Raw genomic sequence first — 17,212 nt, 5'->3', positions numbered from 1 at the left:
AAATCATGGAATATGCTGAGCTGGGAGGGACCCTCGGGGAGCAGTGAGTCCAACCCTCAGCCCTGCACAGGCCCAGCCCTAAAAGTCCCACCCTGTGCCCCAGAGGATCACCCAAACAATCCCTGAGCTCTCAAATCATGGAATATGCTGAGTTGGAAGGGATTCACAAAGGAGTATCCAGTCCAACCCTGAGCCCTGCACAGGACCATCCCTAGAAGTCCCACCCTGTGCCCCAGGGAAGCATCCAAACCCTCCTGGAGCTCTGGCAGCCTTGGGGCTGTGCCCACTGCCCTGGGGAGCCTGGGCAGTGCCCAACCACCCTCTGGGGGAAGAACCTTTTCCTGGGATCCAACCTGAGCCTGCCCTGGCACAGCTCCAGCCATTCCCTGGCTGCTGTCCCTGGTCCCCCCAGAGCAGAGCTCAGTCCCTGCCCCTCCTCTGCCCCTGCCCAGGAAGGTGGAACTGCACTGGGGTCTCCCCTCAGCCTCCTCTGCTCCAGCTGAACACACCAAGTGCCCTCAGGCTCCTCACACAGCCCCTCTCAAGGCCCTTCCCCATCTTAGTGCCCTCCTTTGGGTGCTAAAGCACTTCCAGGGCAGCCCAATTCCTCACCCTGTACCTGCAGAGTTATTTCAGAACAACCCATTTCCATCCCCGAGCTCGTGACAAGGAAACTGCCCCGATGAACGTGATGAAAACTGAACCTCCAAAGGACTCATTAAAAACACGTGGCCTGCAGCCCAAAGCCCCAAACCAAGCAGTGAGAGATGAAGTGTCTGAAGGCAGAGCTGGGCACTTGGAAACCTGCCCCTCTCCCTGCCTTGCAGGCTGAAGCCACTCTGCATTTTTGGGTTGCTGGTGCCATGTTTGCCCTCTGTAATAACCCTGAGCAGTGCAGGTTATTGGAACCCAGCTGAGAAAAGGATCATTAAGCACTGCCAATTAATTTAAACACTGCCTGGTCAGCCTTGGGGAAAAAAAAACAAAACAAAAACCCAAAAAACTCTGCCCTGATTCCCTAAAATGGAATCGTGGAACTGAGGCTGGAAAAGCCCTCTGAGGTCGTCGAGCCCGACCCTCAACCCAGGAATGCCAAGCCCAGATCTCCACATGTGGGAAATCCCTGCAGGGATGGCGACTCCACCACTGCCCTGGACAACCCTTTCCACGAAGGAATGTCATGGAAAAGCTGCTCCAGTGCTGTGCTGTGCAGGAGGCCCCAGCCCCAGCCCCACACTGACCTGTCCCTGTTCTTGGTCAGCAGGTTGCGTTCGATGCCCTCCATGAGGTTCTCGAAGCAGAGGTGCATGGCCTGCTGCTTCTCCGGGGGCTGGCTGTTCACTATGCTGTTCCTCAGGTCAGAGAAATACTGGGAAGACAGGAAAAGGATGGGTTAGTTCCCAGGGGACCTCGGCTTCGGGGCAGGACACGCACAGGGGGCTCCTGGGAGGAGGGAGGGAAGGTGTGACAGCTCTTCGGGGGGCTCTGAGGGGAAGGGAATTGGATTGCTCAGCTCCGAGGGTGTGCAGGGAGGGCTGGACACCCTTCCCTTGGCACGTGCTCTCTCCAAGGCTTCCCAACCATCTGCTGCTCCCTCAGCCCCAGCCAAGCCCTGCCATCCCTCCTGGCTCCGTTACCTTCTCGTTGAGCAGGATGAGGCCGAGCAGGGGCCTGGACATGGACCACTGGTTCCTGCAGTCCTCGAAGATGATGATGTTCAGCACTGTCGAGAGCATCTGGAAGAGGGAAATGGGGTTTGAGAGCAGCCCTGCCCATCCCATCTCCCTCCCCAGCATGGCCCAGGAGCAGCAAGGCACCCCCAGGGCTGGGGGCTCAGGGGTGCAGAGCCCTGAGTGCCAGGGAATCCTGGAATTTGGGGTGGGAAACACCTTCGAGGCTATTTGCAAGAGCACAGAGTGACAGGACAACAGGGAATGGCTTAAAACTGAGAGAGAGTCGGGTTAGATGGGATATTGGGAAGGAATTCCTCCCTGGGAGGGCAGGGAGGGGCTGGGATGGAATTCCCAGAGAAGCTGTGGCTGCCCCTGGAGTGTCCAAGGCCAGGTTGGAGCAACCTAGGACAGTGGGAGGTGTCCCTGCCCATGGCAGGGGGTGGAATGGGATGAGCTCTAAGGTCCCTTCCAACCCAAACCATTCCATGAGTCCAACATTAACCCATCCCATCGTGGGAGGAGCTGGAGCCTCCATGAACTGCTGGATTCCCCACACATCCCATCCTGCCCCAAGGCAGCCAGGCAGTATTGTCTCATCTTCCCTAAACAAGGGAATGTCTGAATGCCCTGAGGAATTTTCTCTCACCCTTCCCTGCCTTTCCCTCCACAGCCTCCTTAGGCTCAGGCCAGGATCCAGCCTAGCTGGGCTGGAAGATGCAGTTTCTCTTTTTTAGTCTCAGAAAATACAGTCTCTAGCCCCCAAAAAAGCCTGCTTTGCTTGGCACCTGATCCACCAGCAAGGGTGGAACAATATCCCAATATTCCCTGTTTCCACGTGGGAGTTGTGCTGACACTTTGACAAGTCCCAGTGAGTGAGGCTGGAGAACACCAGAGCTGTGTTTCTCTTAAAGCCAAAAGCTTGGGTTTTTTTGGCCAATCTGAAAGGCCAAAATGGTGTTCCTTGCACAGGGGACAACCACATCCCTGGAGCAGGGCTTGGAATCCCACGGCATCACACCTACCCCACGAGGACTGTGTGGGACACACAGCAAAAAAAAACAACCCTGTTTATTCCAGAAAACCCTGGGGGCTGCAGAGCAGGGTGTGACATCATGCTGGGAATATTCAGGGTTCTTCAGGGAGCTGGTGAGGTTCCAGGGCTCGGGAATTACCTGCTGGATCATCTCGGGGTGCTGCTGCATGATGTGCAGGAAGCGGTTGCTCTCCTGGGTCAGGGGGGTCGTTCTCTTCTTGGTGCTGCGGGACAGTTGCTTGAAGAGATAAGTGACAATGTGGTCCAGGCAGGAGCAGCAGCCCGTGCAAACCATGGTGTCTGCAGGAACAGGGAGACGGGAATGTTGGGATGCTCCTGGAAAGGCTCCCCGGGGGAACAGCGACGCTTCTCGGGGGCCTTTTGGGGTCTGAGGAGCAGAAACTGCCCCAACCCTGACCAGGTCAGAAACCTCCTCCCTGGGGTGAGGCTAAAGAATTGGGAATCTACAGACTGGAGAAGGGAAGGATCCAGGGAGGCCTAATTGTGGCCTTCCAGTGCTTGGAAAGAGCTGGAAGAAAGGTGGAGATGGACTTTGGGCAAGAGCCTGGAGGGGCAGGACAAGGGGAATGGCTTCCCACTGCCAGAGGGCAGGGATAGAGGGGAGAGTGGGAAGGAATTCTTCCCTGTGGCTGCCCCTGGATCCCTGGAAGTGTCCAAGGCCTGGCTGGAGCAACCTGGGCTGGTGGAAGGTGTCCCTGCCCATGGCAGGGGGTGGCACTGGATGGGCTTTAAGGTCCTTTCCAACCCAAAGCATTCCATGATTCCATGATATTCACAGGGATGGAAGGGACCAGTGGTGGGGTCACCTGGTCCAACCTCTCCCTCCCTCTCTCTAACATTCCACCTTTAACAGAGGGGAAACTCCTCCACCCCTTCTCACAAGGGACATTCCATCTGTTATCCCGAAACTCTCCCAAATCTCTCTCTCCACTTCCAAACCAAATCCCTGAAAACACAACAGAGAGCAGGAGGAATTACCTAGTGCAGTGAGACCTTCTGAAATGGAAGAGAGAATATACATGATTACATGAGGCTCCAGACTGGCTATAAAGTTCATGTGGTCCTGGGTAAGAACTTCCAGCAAGGAATAGTAGGACTGGCTGAGCTTGGGATAATCCTGCAGGGAAAGGAGGAGAGGAAGAGTTTTAAGTCTTCATGGTTACCCTGGAACCATCAGTTGAGGCTTTCTAGACCCAACCCTTTATTAATCACCTGGAAAGAACAAACTAACTCCTCTTCCAGCATATTTATGGGCAAACAGATTTTTCCCCCCTTCCTTCTCCCTCAACAAAACCATTCCACATCCAGCAGGTTCCCAACTCTGGTCTATTAAATCCTCTTTCCCACTGGTTGCTGTTTTCCCACAGGAAACTTGGACCTCTCCAGGAGCCAAGTCACCCAAAAATTCAACATCTGGGATACTGGGAAGGAATTTTTCCCTGGGAGGGTGGTGAGGGGCTGGGATGGAATTCCCAGAGAAGTTGTGGCTGCCCCCGGATCCCTGGAAGTGTCCAAGGCCAGCTTGGAGCAACCTGGGCTAGTGAGAGGTGTCCCTGCCCATGGGATGATTTCTAAGGTCCCTTCCAACCCAAACTTGGGGAATTATCTGGGTGGGGAGGTAACACCCCTCACACAGGACCCGCTGCTGCACATTCCAGGAGCTGCCATTCCCCGCCGGCCCCTTCCAGGGGCGCGAGTCCCCTTCTCTCCGCGATCCCTTTCCCACCCAACCTCCCGGCCCTGCCTCCCTGGGGTGTTCCCAGTGTGATGCTCACCAGGAGGTCGCTGTGGGGGATGGAGAGCAGCAGTTTGATGAAGGTTTGCAGGGCATTGTCCAGGGCGTCGTCCCCGTAGAGCCGGAACACCCCGAAGTTGACGTAGCTGCCGCTCAGCGCTGCCTTCAGCATGGAGAAGCAGATGGAGATGCCCTTGAGCTTCAGGGCGTAGACCTGATCCTTGGGGACCTCCCCCAGCGTCAGGATGCGATTCCCTGCACGGCACAGAAGCGGGGTCAGCGTTCCAGCACTGCATCCAAAGCCTCCCCACTCCAGGGGGGGCAGGAAAACCCAAGTGGAGCCGTTAAGGAGGGGCTGAGGCCACCGAGGATTTGTCCCCCAGGTGAGGGTTAGGGAGACTGGTACCAGTGAAAAGTGTGGCTCCTCTGGGATTTTCACAAAGCCATGGAGTGACAGGACAAAGGGAATGGCCTTAAGCTGACAGAGGGGGAATTTAGAGGGGATATTGGGAAGGAATTCTTCCCTGGGAGGGGCTGGGATGGAATTCCCAGAGAAGCTGTGGCTGCCCCATCCCTGGGAGCATCCAAGGCCAGGTTGGATGGGGTTCGGAGCAACCTGGGCTAGTGGAAGGTGTGCCTGCCCATGGCAGGGGGTGGAACTCCATGATTTTAAGGTCCCTTCCAGCCCAAACCATTCTGTGATTTTTCAGGAGAACTCAGTGTGTTTTGCTGTGGGGACAGGAATGTTCTCCATGGTGTCACCCTCGCAGGGGCCCAGCCTGGCTCCTGTTTCCTTGTTTCCCTCTCCTTGCCTGGCCACCCCACGCTTCCAGCAGCACCATCTCCCTGTATCCAAGCATCCACCTGGCACTGCTCCCCAGCCTGGCTCCTGGAGCTGGCAGTGTCCCAGCCCTGCCTTCCCAAGCCAGGGCAGCCCAAGGCTGCTGGATCCCACCAGGGCCACTCACCGTAGGTCGTGATCATTTTACTGGTCTCTCGGAAGAGCAGGATTCCATTGGGAGAGGACACGTCAAACTGCAGCCTTTGGGACCTGAGGGAAACACAGGGAATGGTTAGAGACACACTGGATTCATCCCAGGGCTGGAGCCAGGCTGGGAGAGCTGGGGGGGTTCACCTGGAGGAGAGAAGGATCCAGGGAGACCTGAGAGCCCCTTCAAGAGCCTAAAGGGGCTCCAGGAGAGCTGGAGAGGGACTGGGGACAAGGGATGGAGGGGCAGGACACAGGGAATGGTTCTCGGGAAGGAATTCCTCCCTGTGAGGGGCTGGAGTGGAATTCCCAGAGAAGCTGTGGCTGCCCCTGGATCCCTGGAAGTGTCCAAGGCCAGGTTGGAGGAACCTGGGCTAGTGGGAGGTGTCCCTGCCCGTGGCAGGGGGTGGAACAGGATGAGCTTTATGGTCCCTTCCAACCCAAACCACTCTGGGACTGGAAAGTGCAGCTCGAACACAGCTGGGAGCAAAACCAGAGCCACCAGTGCAGGAGCTGCTGGTTCTGGGGCTCCCGGATGCTCCCCGAGTTCCCACCCTGCCCTGGTAGGAAATCCCAACACCACACAGGACACAGGCACTCGGGGCCAGAGGAGCTCTGCTGTGGCAGAAGAAAGGGCCTGTATTTCTCAGATGTCAGGAATATTATGGGATTGAGGCTGGAAATCAATCAGTCACTGGGATACTGCTCCCAAACACAACCTCTTGGAAGGCCCTGCAGCCCGGCCTGACTGGCCCCTATTCAGGGCAGCACCAGCGAGTCCCAGCTTGGCACTTGTGCCCCTGCAGTGACTCAGCCTGACAACTGAATCACAACCAGCTGCCCAGTTCACCTCTGGAATAAATGCCTGGATGGTTTCCAGCAGGGATTGTGCCCCGGCTGCAAAGATGCAGCCTGGCAGGACGCATTCCCAAGAGCTCCCCAAGGCCTGTGCCCGAACCCTGTGTCCCTGGAACAGCTCTGCCCCTTCCCACAGGGTTGTGCTCAGCCGGCTGGGAGCCAGAGCATCATCCTGGCAACCTTCCCGTGCCAGCTTAGACAGCTCCTGAATTATCCCAGCAGCGTCACAGGTCCCTCTCTGCTGGCAGAGAAGGGCTGAGGCTCCAGAGCAAAGTGGCTGCCAGGGGGAACAAGGTCCATCTGAAAGCCGGGTTTTTAAAAAGGGACCAAATTTCCTGCCCCCACCTCCCCGAGCTGCCCTCGGGAATGCAAATATCCAGCGGTTATTGATCGTGTCTCGGCCTGATGGAGCCGCGGGATCTGAGCTGGGGGATTTGCTTCCCTGCTGGAACAATCCCAGTTTCCCCCCCCTCCCTTCTGTCCCCCCCCGGCAGCTTTTGGAGCATAAATAGATCGAAGGAGAGAAAACACAACAGGGCAGCGACTCCCACCCGGAGCAACAAACACACACAGAGGGAGGGGGCTGAGCCTCCCAAGCCCTTCCGAGCCAAAGCATTCCAGGAAATCCCGGCCCCTTTCCAGGCTCCTACCTGTTGTGGACCAGCTCAGCCATGAGTTTGAGGATAGGGGTGGTGCAGGCTGGGTCGTGGTACCAGAGCTGGATGGCTCTCTGCAGGATGGGCATGTAGGAGGGGTATCTGCCAGGAAAGAGCTAAGGACTTCTGGGCTTTCCAGAGGGCAAAGTTTCCATCAGAAGGCACATTTTGTGTGCTGCACACAAGCCCTGCAGAGCAGCTTAATTAACAGGGTTAAACAGAGATGCTGCTTGCTGGGTCTGCTTTATTTTTATTATTTTTATTTTTATTATTTTTATTATTTTTATTATTTTTATTATTTTTATTATTATTATTTATATTTATTATTATTATTATTATTATTACTATCATCATCATCTGATGATGATGATTAAAACTACAATTTATATAGTTATGTGTTATTCCTACTGTCGATAAAATTACATATTTATTTTTTATATTTATACATAAACATATATATTTTTATTATTATCATCATCATGTGATATTGCTATATTATTAAAAATATAATTTATGTAGTTATGTGTTATTTCTACTGTTGATAAAATGACATATTTATTGTTTATATTTATATATAACCACATATATTTATTATCATCATATATTATATTATTAAAAATATAATTTATATAGTTATGTGTTATTTCTGCTGTCAATAAAATTATATATTTATTGTTTATATTTATATATAAACATATATATTTTTATTATTATTATCATCATCTGATATTATATTTTAAAAATATAATTTATGTAGTTATGTGTTATTTCTGCTGTTGATAAAATTACATATTTATAGTTTATATTTATATATAAACATATATATTTTTATTATCATCATCATGAGATATTATTATATTTTTAAAAATATAATTTATGTAGTTATATGTTATTTCTGCTGTCGATAAAATCACATATTTATTGTTTATATTTATATATTTATTATTATTATCATCATGTGATATTTTATTAAAAATATAATTTATGTAGTTATATGTTATTTCTGCTGTTGATAAAACCACATATTTATTGTTTGTATTTATATATATTTATTATTATCATCATCATGTGATATTTTATTAAAAATATAATTTATGTAGTTATGTGTTCTTTCTGCTGTTGATAAAATCACATATTTATTGTTTATATTTATATATAACCACATATATTTATTATTATAATCATCATATATTATATTATTAAAAATATAATTTATATAGTTATGTGTTATTTCTGCTGTCAATAAAATTATATATTTGTTTATATTTATATATAAACATATATATTTTTATTATTATTATCAGCTGATATTATATTTTAAAAAATATAATTTATGTAGTTATGTGTTCTTTCTGCTGTTGATAAAATCACATATTTATTGTTTATATTTATATATATATTTATTATTATCATGTGATATTTTATTAAAAATATAATTTATGTAGTTATGTGTTCTTTCTGCTGTTGATAAAATCACATATTTATTGTTTATATTTATTTGACACATTAAATCACGCGATTTAATATTAAGTTATTTTTTTCATGTAAAAATAACGATCACGATCATAAAAATTAACTGCACACACGATTTTTTCTAAGGCAAAAGCAGACCCAAAGAAGGTTCTGGAAGGAAGGGGAAGCCCCCCCCGGAGATGTGTCAGTGCAGACACCCTGACCTTCCCCAGGCGCCGTGGATTCCTCCCCCAAAGGCCACGGATCCCGCTGCTCCAGGGACAGCAGGAAATGCCTCCGGTGCTGCTGGGCTGCAGGGCAGGGAAGCCTTTGTGTTTTATAGGTCAGAGCCCTTCAGCAAACCCCGGCAGCCGAGCTCAGAGCAGCCCTGGAGGGTCACTTGGTTGCAGATGGGCCAAGTCCAACCTATTTCAGGAGAAAATTCTTTACAGAGAGAGTAATCAGGCATTGGAATGGGCTGCCCAGAGAGGTGGTGGATTCACCATCCCTGGAGATTTTTAAACGCAGACTGGACGTGGCACTGAGTGCCATGATCTAGTAAATGGACTGGGTTTGGACCAAGGGTTGGACTCGATGATCTCGGAGGTCTTTTCCAACCCAATCGATTCTATGATTCTATTCTATGATTCTATGATTTCAGGGCTCAGAGAAAGGACACCAAGTGCCATAAAAGAGAAGAGAAACCCCGGGCAGGATTTCACAGGGAAAATGGGACATTTGGATGCAGTCAGGGGGGGGCTGCAGTTTTAGGGGAACAGAAGGATACATCCACTCAAACAGCATCATGAAGCTGGTCTTGGCGTTGAAGGCAAAGGCAATTCCCCTCAAATCTCTCACCAAACCCACCAAAGTTCTCTGTGTGGAGAAAGAAAAGGTGTTAAAATAAAATACAGGCATGGAGCAATCCCTGCCTGGCTCCACTTCCCTCCCTCCCATCCCAACAGCAATTCCTGCCCGTGCTGGAGCCCAATCCCAGCCTGGACAGTCCTTCTCCAGTGCCAGGAGCTGGGACACCACTGGGATATTTCATTCCCAGCAGAGGGAATGCTGGCAGGTGAGTCTCCCTGCTCCAACCCCAAACCACGCCTGATCCTGAAGGATACAGGCCATTCCCCCTTCCCCTTCCCCCTGGAAGGGAGGCTCCCACCATTCCAGAGGGGAGAGCAGCTCCCACTCTGCACAAATGACTGCTCTCTCCTGCCCCTCCGAAAACATCCAGGTCCCTAAGGAAAACAGCAGGGAGAACATGGATTACAGGGATAACAGGGAATGTCCCGACTTACTTTTGCCTCTTGTTCGTTGAAGGTGTTTGCGCTGAACATCTGGGCCACGGTCTCAAAGGCAGCAGTGAGGGGAAGCATGAACTGCTCGTATTGATCCTCATCTTCCCCTGAGAGGGGGAAAAAACCCCAGGAATTTAGGAGAAAATAAATGGCACATCCCTGTGTCCTGTGCCAGACACTCCCCCGGAGGCAGAGGGACCAGAGGTCTCCAGCCAGGTGATCTGTCACTGCCAAAATCTGACTGATAAGTGGCTTAGAACAAATTGAGCCATCTCAGGAAAACATGTGGGATATCAGGATGGAAAAATTCAGCCCCAGGTTTGGTGGCCTGTGCCTGGCAACGTGGCATCAAACCCACCCTCGAGCTTCCTTCCCTTCCTTTTTCTTTTGTGGGGGTTTTCCAACTCCAGCCTCCTTTCCTGGAGGGGCTTACAGCTCCCTAAACAAGCAGGGCCCAGCTTCCAAAGCCCAGGATATCGCTCTGATTCCCAGGAAAAGCCCCCAGGTACCTAAATCCACCATGAGCAGACGCCCCAGTGCAGTGTAGAACGTCGTCCGACACCTCATGTCCGTCAGGTTGGACTGATTGTTAATGCCCAGGAAGGAAAAGTGCTCACTCTGGAGAGGGAAAACAAAGGTGGGTTAAAGAGGAAGAGGCCTCCAACGGCACCAGGGGAGGTTTGGGTTGGGTATCAGGAAAAAATTCTTCCTGGGAAGGGTTGTAAATCATCGGAACAGGCTGTGGTGGAGTGTCCATCCCTGGAAGGGTTCAAACAACACGTGGATGTGGCACTTGGGGACGTGGCTGAGTGGTGACAGTGGTGGTGGTGCTGGTTGATCACCAAACTCGGTCTTAATGGGCTTTTCCAACCTCAACAATTCAGGGAACCACCACCCTGAAGAGGCTCCTGTGCCAGGGGCTGAGGATCCCAACTGCAGCTGATCCCAGGCTGGGCACTGATGGGAAGCAGCAGGATCCAGGGATACCTGGAGCTGTCCCGGAGCACAGGCCACCAGAGGGCAACAGGCACCGCCTGGAACAGCAAATCCCAGCGCTGCCATCCCTCATCCTGGAATTCCCCAGCCCCAGGTGAACCAGGAAGTCTGGCTCTGCCTCTGGAGCAGAGATGGAATCTCTGGAGCAGAGATGGAATCCCCCCCTTTACTGCTGGGGACCCTTCAGGCTGCCTTAAAGCAGCTCTCAGAGAGCAGATTGCCCAGCTACTCTGCCCACATTCTCCATGGAAACAGCAATTCCAGACTGAATTCAGCTTCAGGGCCGAGGGCAGGACGTGGGAATGCCTGAAAAGCTCAGGGAATGCAGCTCCTCATTCCACCAGGCACTGAAAACCCTCTGGAAGGGGCGCTGGGTGTCCAACTGCTCCAGCATTGGAGCATCACAGAAACATGGAACAGAATCATGGAACGGTTTGGGTTGGAGGGACCTTAAGGATCACCTTGTTCCACCCTCTACCACAGGCAGGGACACCTCCCAGTATCCCAGGTTGCTCCAAGCCCTGTCCAACCTGGCCTTGGACACCTCCAGGGATGGGTCTGGCCTGAGTGGAGAGCAGAGCCCTCCCACACCGAGGGCCACAAAATCACAGCCCCTCAGAACCCAACAGAGGTGGGACACAAACCACACCTTCCACAGGCTCACCTGGTACCAGGGAAGCACCTGGGAGCCAGGAAAACTTCCAGAGTGTGTCAAAGTGTCTCTCCTGGGGATTGTCTGAGCTGCACAAAGGCAGGGGGGGAGAGGGAGGAGGAGGAGGGGGAAGGACTCACCGTGTGATTGTTCAGCATGAACTGCACAGCGCTCAGCTTCACCAGCTTCCTCACGCTGCTGTACGTGCAGGGGGGTTAAGGAAGCAGCAGAGAATCCTTATAAAATCCTTACAAAAGCACTCCCAGGGCAAAGCTGGAAGGGGATTGTGTCTGTGTTATTCAGGACGTTGTGGATTCTCCTCCATTTGTTTCAAGAGCAACCAAGGCCTCAATGGAGAGACCTGCAGTGATAGGTTTTGTTTACTCTGCCATAAAAAAATTTGCCTGGAGCTTGTGGAAAAGCAGAAGACAGGCTGTAAACTGGTTGTGGGTGGTCAACTCCGAAGCAATTATGATCCAAAATTTAAAAAATCTACATCCCAGCCATCCACTGCGATCCAACGAGGTGTGGGGCAAACACACCCTGCTTTTCTCACTGCCCAAAAGGTGAAGGGGTTTGGGGAGCTGTGACTCGCTCCCGGGCCACTCTTCCCTCATCCCTGTGCCCCCAGCAGCTCTTCCCAAAAGGATATCCAATGGAGAGGTCGTTGAGCAGCTGCAGCGTCTTGGAGGTGATGGGCTCACACCGACCCCAGTACTTCAGGTTGGTGATGCTGCAAGAGGGAAGAGGACAGGGATGGGTCAGAGGGGGTTTGCTCGGATTCCCCTGGGCTGGGCAGCGGATTCTTGCAGTTTAAGTCACCCCAAAATGCTCAGCTCCACCCTCCACCGAGACCACAGACAGCACAAGCCACAAAAGATCGGTATAAAATCACTGTACTTACATTTGGTTGACTAGAAAATTATCCTTCAGATAATCTTCACTACTTGGGTCCCAAGCTACACTGGCCCATAGCCAGGCCCTTGGAATTCTGGGGCACTCCAGGGCTGGTTTCTGCAGCAAGGGTAAGAGAATTCTGCGGCAGTGACTACATGCAGACGTATGCAATTCTGCACCTGCACCATCCACTGTCAGCTGCAGAATTCTAGTAGCCCTTGCTTCTTCCAGGAGAGCCATTCCATCCCTCGGGAATGCTGCCCAGCCAGGCTTTGTGGGATGAGCAAGGCCCCGTGCAGGTAAAAACGGGGGCGATGCTGAACGAGTGCGGGGGGAGCTTTGGGCTGCTCGGCACCAGGCACAGGGCACTGGGTGTCAGCTGCTCAGTTGGTTCCAAACGCTCCAAAGGCTGGACAAAAAGCCAGGCTGGGTCTGGAGAAGAGGCCGAATTGGGTGTTGATGGGAGTGGAAGAGGTTTTTTAAGGGAAGGATTCGGGACCGAGCGGCAAAGAAAAGCTTCGGAGGAGCCGCCGGTGCCTCCCCACAGAGCTCTCGTGGCTGCCAATCGTGGAGTGACCACAGGGGACGTGTGCTGGGAGCTGTCCCCTCCCTGCCTCTGCTTTTTACTGGGAAGAGAATCCGTTCTCCTGGCGTGTGGCTTTATTTTTGTGTCTCGGCGTGGTGGACAAACCAATCCTGGGCGCCGTGCGTGACCTCAGCCCTGAGAAAAGCCTGTAATTCCCTCGAGGAGAGCCAGATGGTCCTAGGTTTTTTTGCTGTTTTTTTTTTTTTTTAAGGCTGACCAACACTCCCTCACCAACATTGCAGTTTTCCTGGTGCAGCAGAGCCTGGGCTCTGGGCTGCCTGGGGGGCAGCAGCACTTACATTTTCCCGATGAACACGCTCAGCACCATCGTCTCGTCGTTGAGCCCCAGCACGTCGGAGAGCCGCCGGTACAGCTGGGGAGGGAACAACACCCGGTTAAAAACTGCCAGGAAAACAAGGAATCCTCCAAGAGGAGTTGTTTTTCCCTGGGTGGAACCACGTTAGGAGGTGTTTGCTCCGGGATTTCCCAGATCTCGGCATCCGATCTCGCCCCTAATCGCTGTCTCCTCTTTCTTGGAGGTCCAGACACTGCACATAAAAGCAGGAGCACTTGGTTTTCCAAGGAAAAGGGGGTATAAAAACCATGCTCCTCCACCTCCAACTACACCCAGTACTTACTCTATTTATCTGGAACTCTTATCAGCAGTTCCCAAGTCTCCGGGGTAGGGAAGGAAGGTTATGACCAGAAAGGAAGAGAACCCAGTTTGGAGCAATGATGTTCCCATCCTCCGTGGATTTTTTTCATTTAAAACAAGGATATCGCACCTCTAAAGAGGCACCAAGGCACCAGTACACCTACAGCTGCCTTGGCATGAAGAGAAGGGAGATTTCTCTCCGCTTCAGAGCCAGGGAAGCAAGAGAGAGATGAAACTCCGTGGGTGTTTGAGGTGGTCAGAGGTTTTCAGGGAAAACTGAATTATGGTTTCCAGTTCTCAGCTCCCGAGAAGGAGCCAAAGCCAATGGCTCCTTCCTGACGTGGGTATTTCAAAACAGCTCAAAAATAACACTTGGGAACAAATCTAGAAATCACAGCAAATGGGACTTGCAAGAATCTCCAGCTGAAGAGAGGAGAAAATCATTAACGCCCCTGGTTTTCCTTTAGAAAAAAGCAGGGATCACTGGAGTTTGGATCCCCAAGGAGCCCCAGCCAAGGGCACTGATTACCTTGGAAGACTTCTGCACCTGATCTCCGATATAGATCTTGCGGAACTGCTCGAAGAAGCTCAGCATGGCCAACTCCAGCTTCTCATTCCCAGCCTGTGCCAGGCGGGAATCCGTCAGGTTCATCAGCTGCAGCACCCTGGGAAAAGGTGGGAGAACACACCTTGCTGAGGGACACAGGGAGCAAGGAGGGATTTCTGGGATTGTGGTGCTGTTTCCAGGCTTTTTGCTTTCCATGGGAATTGTTGTTTTGGGTTGGGAATTCACAAAACCAGTGCCCAGGGCAGGTTGCTCTGCGGTGTAAAGCTGTTGTGAGGTTTCTCCATCCCTGCAGGAACACCCCCCATGAGCTGGGGGGGGGATTTGGGGGTAAAGAACACCCCTGCAGCACAACTGGGGGGCAAACCCAAGGATATCCCTTTGGGCAAGTGCCACAAAGCAGGAAAGAAACCCAAATATTAACAGATTTCTACAGACATTTATCATCCGTGATGGCTCTAAAGGCAACTGAAATATAGATGGGGGTCTCATAATTTCCCCTTTTTAATTCATCAGCCTCATGGGAAGCCAGAGCTTGGACCTGTTGGTTTACCCACAGCTCAGCTTCCACACCTTCACACTTCAGCTCCTTCTCCTATCCTGGTTTCCAAGGGGAGCATTAAGATCTGGACCAGAAAACATTCAGTGGGACTCAAGGTTTTATCCTCACACCCACCAAATAAAGTTTGCACTGGGCCAGGATTTGCAATCCCAAAAATCCCAGCACGTTTTAGGGAACACCGTGAAGTTTTAACTTCAGAACTACAACATTCACAGTTCATTTATGAACAAAAGCCACTTGGGATTATTAACCACGAAAAAAAGACTTTTCCCTCTCCAACCCAGCAAAGAACCATCATGCATTTAGTCAGTGATTCAACCAACAAGCCCCTTTTCCACGTTCTTCCCCTCTCAGTTTGCTCCTCACAACCCAAATCCCCCCAGTTTAGCCAACGAGCACCACCGATCCCTCCTTCCCTCTGCTAATTCCAAGGGGTCTGGAGGTGAAAGGAGGGGAAGAACAGGGTGGCAGGGTCAGCAGGGTGGTTTTGGGGAGGGCTCCAGCAGCCAGAGGCGCTTCCCTACCGACAGACCAACTCTCCATCCATGGCATCCTGCTCGTCCGTGCTGGCGAACGACACCCGCCCGCCAATGACCGCCCCGATGATGTAGACGAGCCACGTCAGGCGCCCTGCAAGCAACAGAGGACATGAGAACCAGCAGAGAACCACGAGATCCATGAGATCTGACCCTCATCTGGGCACACACGGCGGGCACGAGGGGTGTCTTTCTGCTCTGGGGGCTGTCTCTCCCCACAGCACTCGGTTATGCACCCTGTGCTGAGGAACCTCTTCTGACGGCCCCTGGCGTTGATCCAGGTCTTTGATGGAATGTGCAGCGCCAAGAAAAAAGGCTCTGGGGTTGTGTTTATGCGACAGAACTTTCCATCTTAATGCTTTCATTGCTATTTTGTGGTGCTCCATCCCTGGAAGTGTCCAAGGCCAGGTTGGAGCAAGTTGGGCTAGAGGAAGGTGTCCCTGCCCATGGCAGGGGGTGGGACTGGATGGGCTTTAAGGTCCTTTCCCATCCCAAACCATTCCAGGGTTTACTAAAAGAGTAAAAAAGAATGCCAGCTCTCCCTGGAAGACTGCCCTTATTCAGAGCTTTTCCACTGCAGAAAGTCACTTCCTTGTAAAAGGAGGTTCTGTGCACTTTAACGTGCCAGCAAGTGTTTATTCCTTCAAGGGATGTGGAGAAGTCAACTTAGATGGGAGTTTTTCCCCACAAATAAAGCCAAGGAATAACTGTGTTAAACCAGGCAGTGCCATTTCAGAAGGAAAAGGAACAATTCCCATACCTGTGCTGACACACCCAACTCCTCCAGGGAAGGGGAAGCAGATCCAGTGTTAGAGAGGGGAATAATCCCTGAGCCCCCAGAGGAGCTGCTGGGCCTGTGTTAAATAAATAACTCCTGACCCCCCACGCTGAGCCCACCCCGGGCTGTGCACACAAACCACTTCAGGCAGTGGCACCAGGTGAAAATCCCACTGCCAGTCGCTCTTTACCAGCAACCAGCTGGAGGTTTCTGCCCCACAGCCAACCAGGAGGGTCAAAGGAGCACCCACATCCCCCTCAGGGAAAACAGGGATGGCAGTGCTGGATGGGGAACACCCTTGTGACTTGTCTCTGAAAGAACAGGCAAGGAAATGTGTTATATTTCCCCAAAAAGTTGAAATTGGGTCAGTTGTTGGACAGCACCGTGAGGAGGGTCAAAGCAGCACCCACATCCCAGCTCAGGTAAAGAGGGACGAGCTGGGCAGTGCTGGGTGGGGAACACCCTCGTGGCTCTGACAGAGTAGGCAAGGAAACAGTTCCCCCCCTCTCCAGCAGGAACACTGGGTGTCCAAACCATCCCGCTCCTTGTGGCAGCACGGGGAAGATGATCCTCCCTGCTGGGTGGGTTCTCCCGGGAATCACAGAATCAGCTGGGTTGGAAGGGACCTCCCAGATCATCAAGTCCAACCCTTGATCCAACCCCACCGTGGTTCCCAGCCCATGGCACTGATGCCACATCCAGTCTTGTCTTAAAAACCTCCAGGGATGGAGAATCCACCACTTCCCTGGGCAGCCCATTCCAATGGCTGAGCACCCTCTCTGCAAAGAAATTCTTCCTAATCTCCAACCTACCCCTCCCCTGGCACAGCTGCAGACCCAGCCCTCTTGTCTTGCTGATGGTTGCCTGGGAAAAGAGACCAACCCCCCCCTGGCTCCCCCCTCCTGTCAGGGAGTTGCAGAGAGTGAGGAGGTCTCCCCTGAGCCTCCTCTTCTCCAGGCTGAGCCCCCCCAGCTCCCTCAGCCTCTCCTCACAGCACTTGTGCTCCAGTCCCTTCCCCAGCCTCGTTGCTCTCCTCTGGCCCTGCTCCAGCCCCTCCATGTCCTTCCTGAGCTGAGGGCCCAGAACTGGACACAGCACTCCAGGGGTGGCCTCCCCAGCGCTGAGTCCAGGGGCAGAATCACTTCCCTGGCCCTGTTGGCCACCCTGTTCCTGAGCCAGGCCAGGATCCATTGGCCTCCTTGTCCCCCTGGGCACACTCTGGCTCCTGTTCAGCTCCCTGTCCATCCCCACTCCCAGCTCCCTTC

At 52.0% G+C, this 17,212-nt stretch overlaps 1 protein-coding gene across 2 annotated transcripts in view; it reads right to left on the bottom strand.

Annotated features, from left to right (window-relative positions):
• Positions 1-17,212, bottom strand: part of XPO7 (exportin 7) — a 44,153-nt gene that overhangs the window by 561 nt on the left and 26,380 nt on the right. For both annotated transcript variants that reach the window (XM_027714013.2, XM_027714014.2), the window contains exons 13-27: positions 15,158-15,263; positions 14,036-14,171; positions 13,151-13,224; positions 12,021-12,101; positions 11,509-11,572; positions 10,230-10,338; positions 9,721-9,827; positions 9,204-9,292; positions 6,959-7,066; positions 5,431-5,513; positions 4,503-4,717; positions 3,706-3,844; positions 2,846-3,006; positions 1,638-1,736; positions 1,242-1,369 (exon numbers count right to left, since the gene is read on the bottom strand). In XM_027714013.2, coding sequence (XP_027569814.1) covers positions 1,242-1,369; positions 1,638-1,736; positions 2,846-3,006; positions 3,706-3,844; positions 4,503-4,717; positions 5,431-5,513; positions 6,959-7,066; positions 9,204-9,292; positions 9,721-9,827; positions 10,230-10,338; positions 11,509-11,572; positions 12,021-12,101; positions 13,151-13,224; positions 14,036-14,171; positions 15,158-15,263 — 1,699 coding nt within the window. The remainder of the gene's footprint in view (positions 1-1,241; positions 1,370-1,637; positions 1,737-2,845; positions 3,007-3,705; positions 3,845-4,502; positions 4,718-5,430; positions 5,514-6,958; positions 7,067-9,203; positions 9,293-9,720; positions 9,828-10,229; positions 10,339-11,508; positions 11,573-12,020; positions 12,102-13,150; positions 13,225-14,035; positions 14,172-15,157; positions 15,264-17,212) is intronic.

Source organism: Pipra filicauda, unplaced genomic scaffold (genome assembly GCF_003945595.2).
Source record: "Pipra filicauda isolate LSUMZ 115617 unplaced genomic scaffold, ASM394559v2 scaffold629_size504944_pilon, whole genome shotgun sequence".
Classification (NCBI taxonomy): domain Eukaryota; kingdom Metazoa; phylum Chordata; class Aves; order Passeriformes; family Pipridae; genus Pipra; species Pipra filicauda.
Note: the sequence above shows the minus strand (reverse complement) of the source record. Positions and strands in the feature narration are given on the sequence as shown.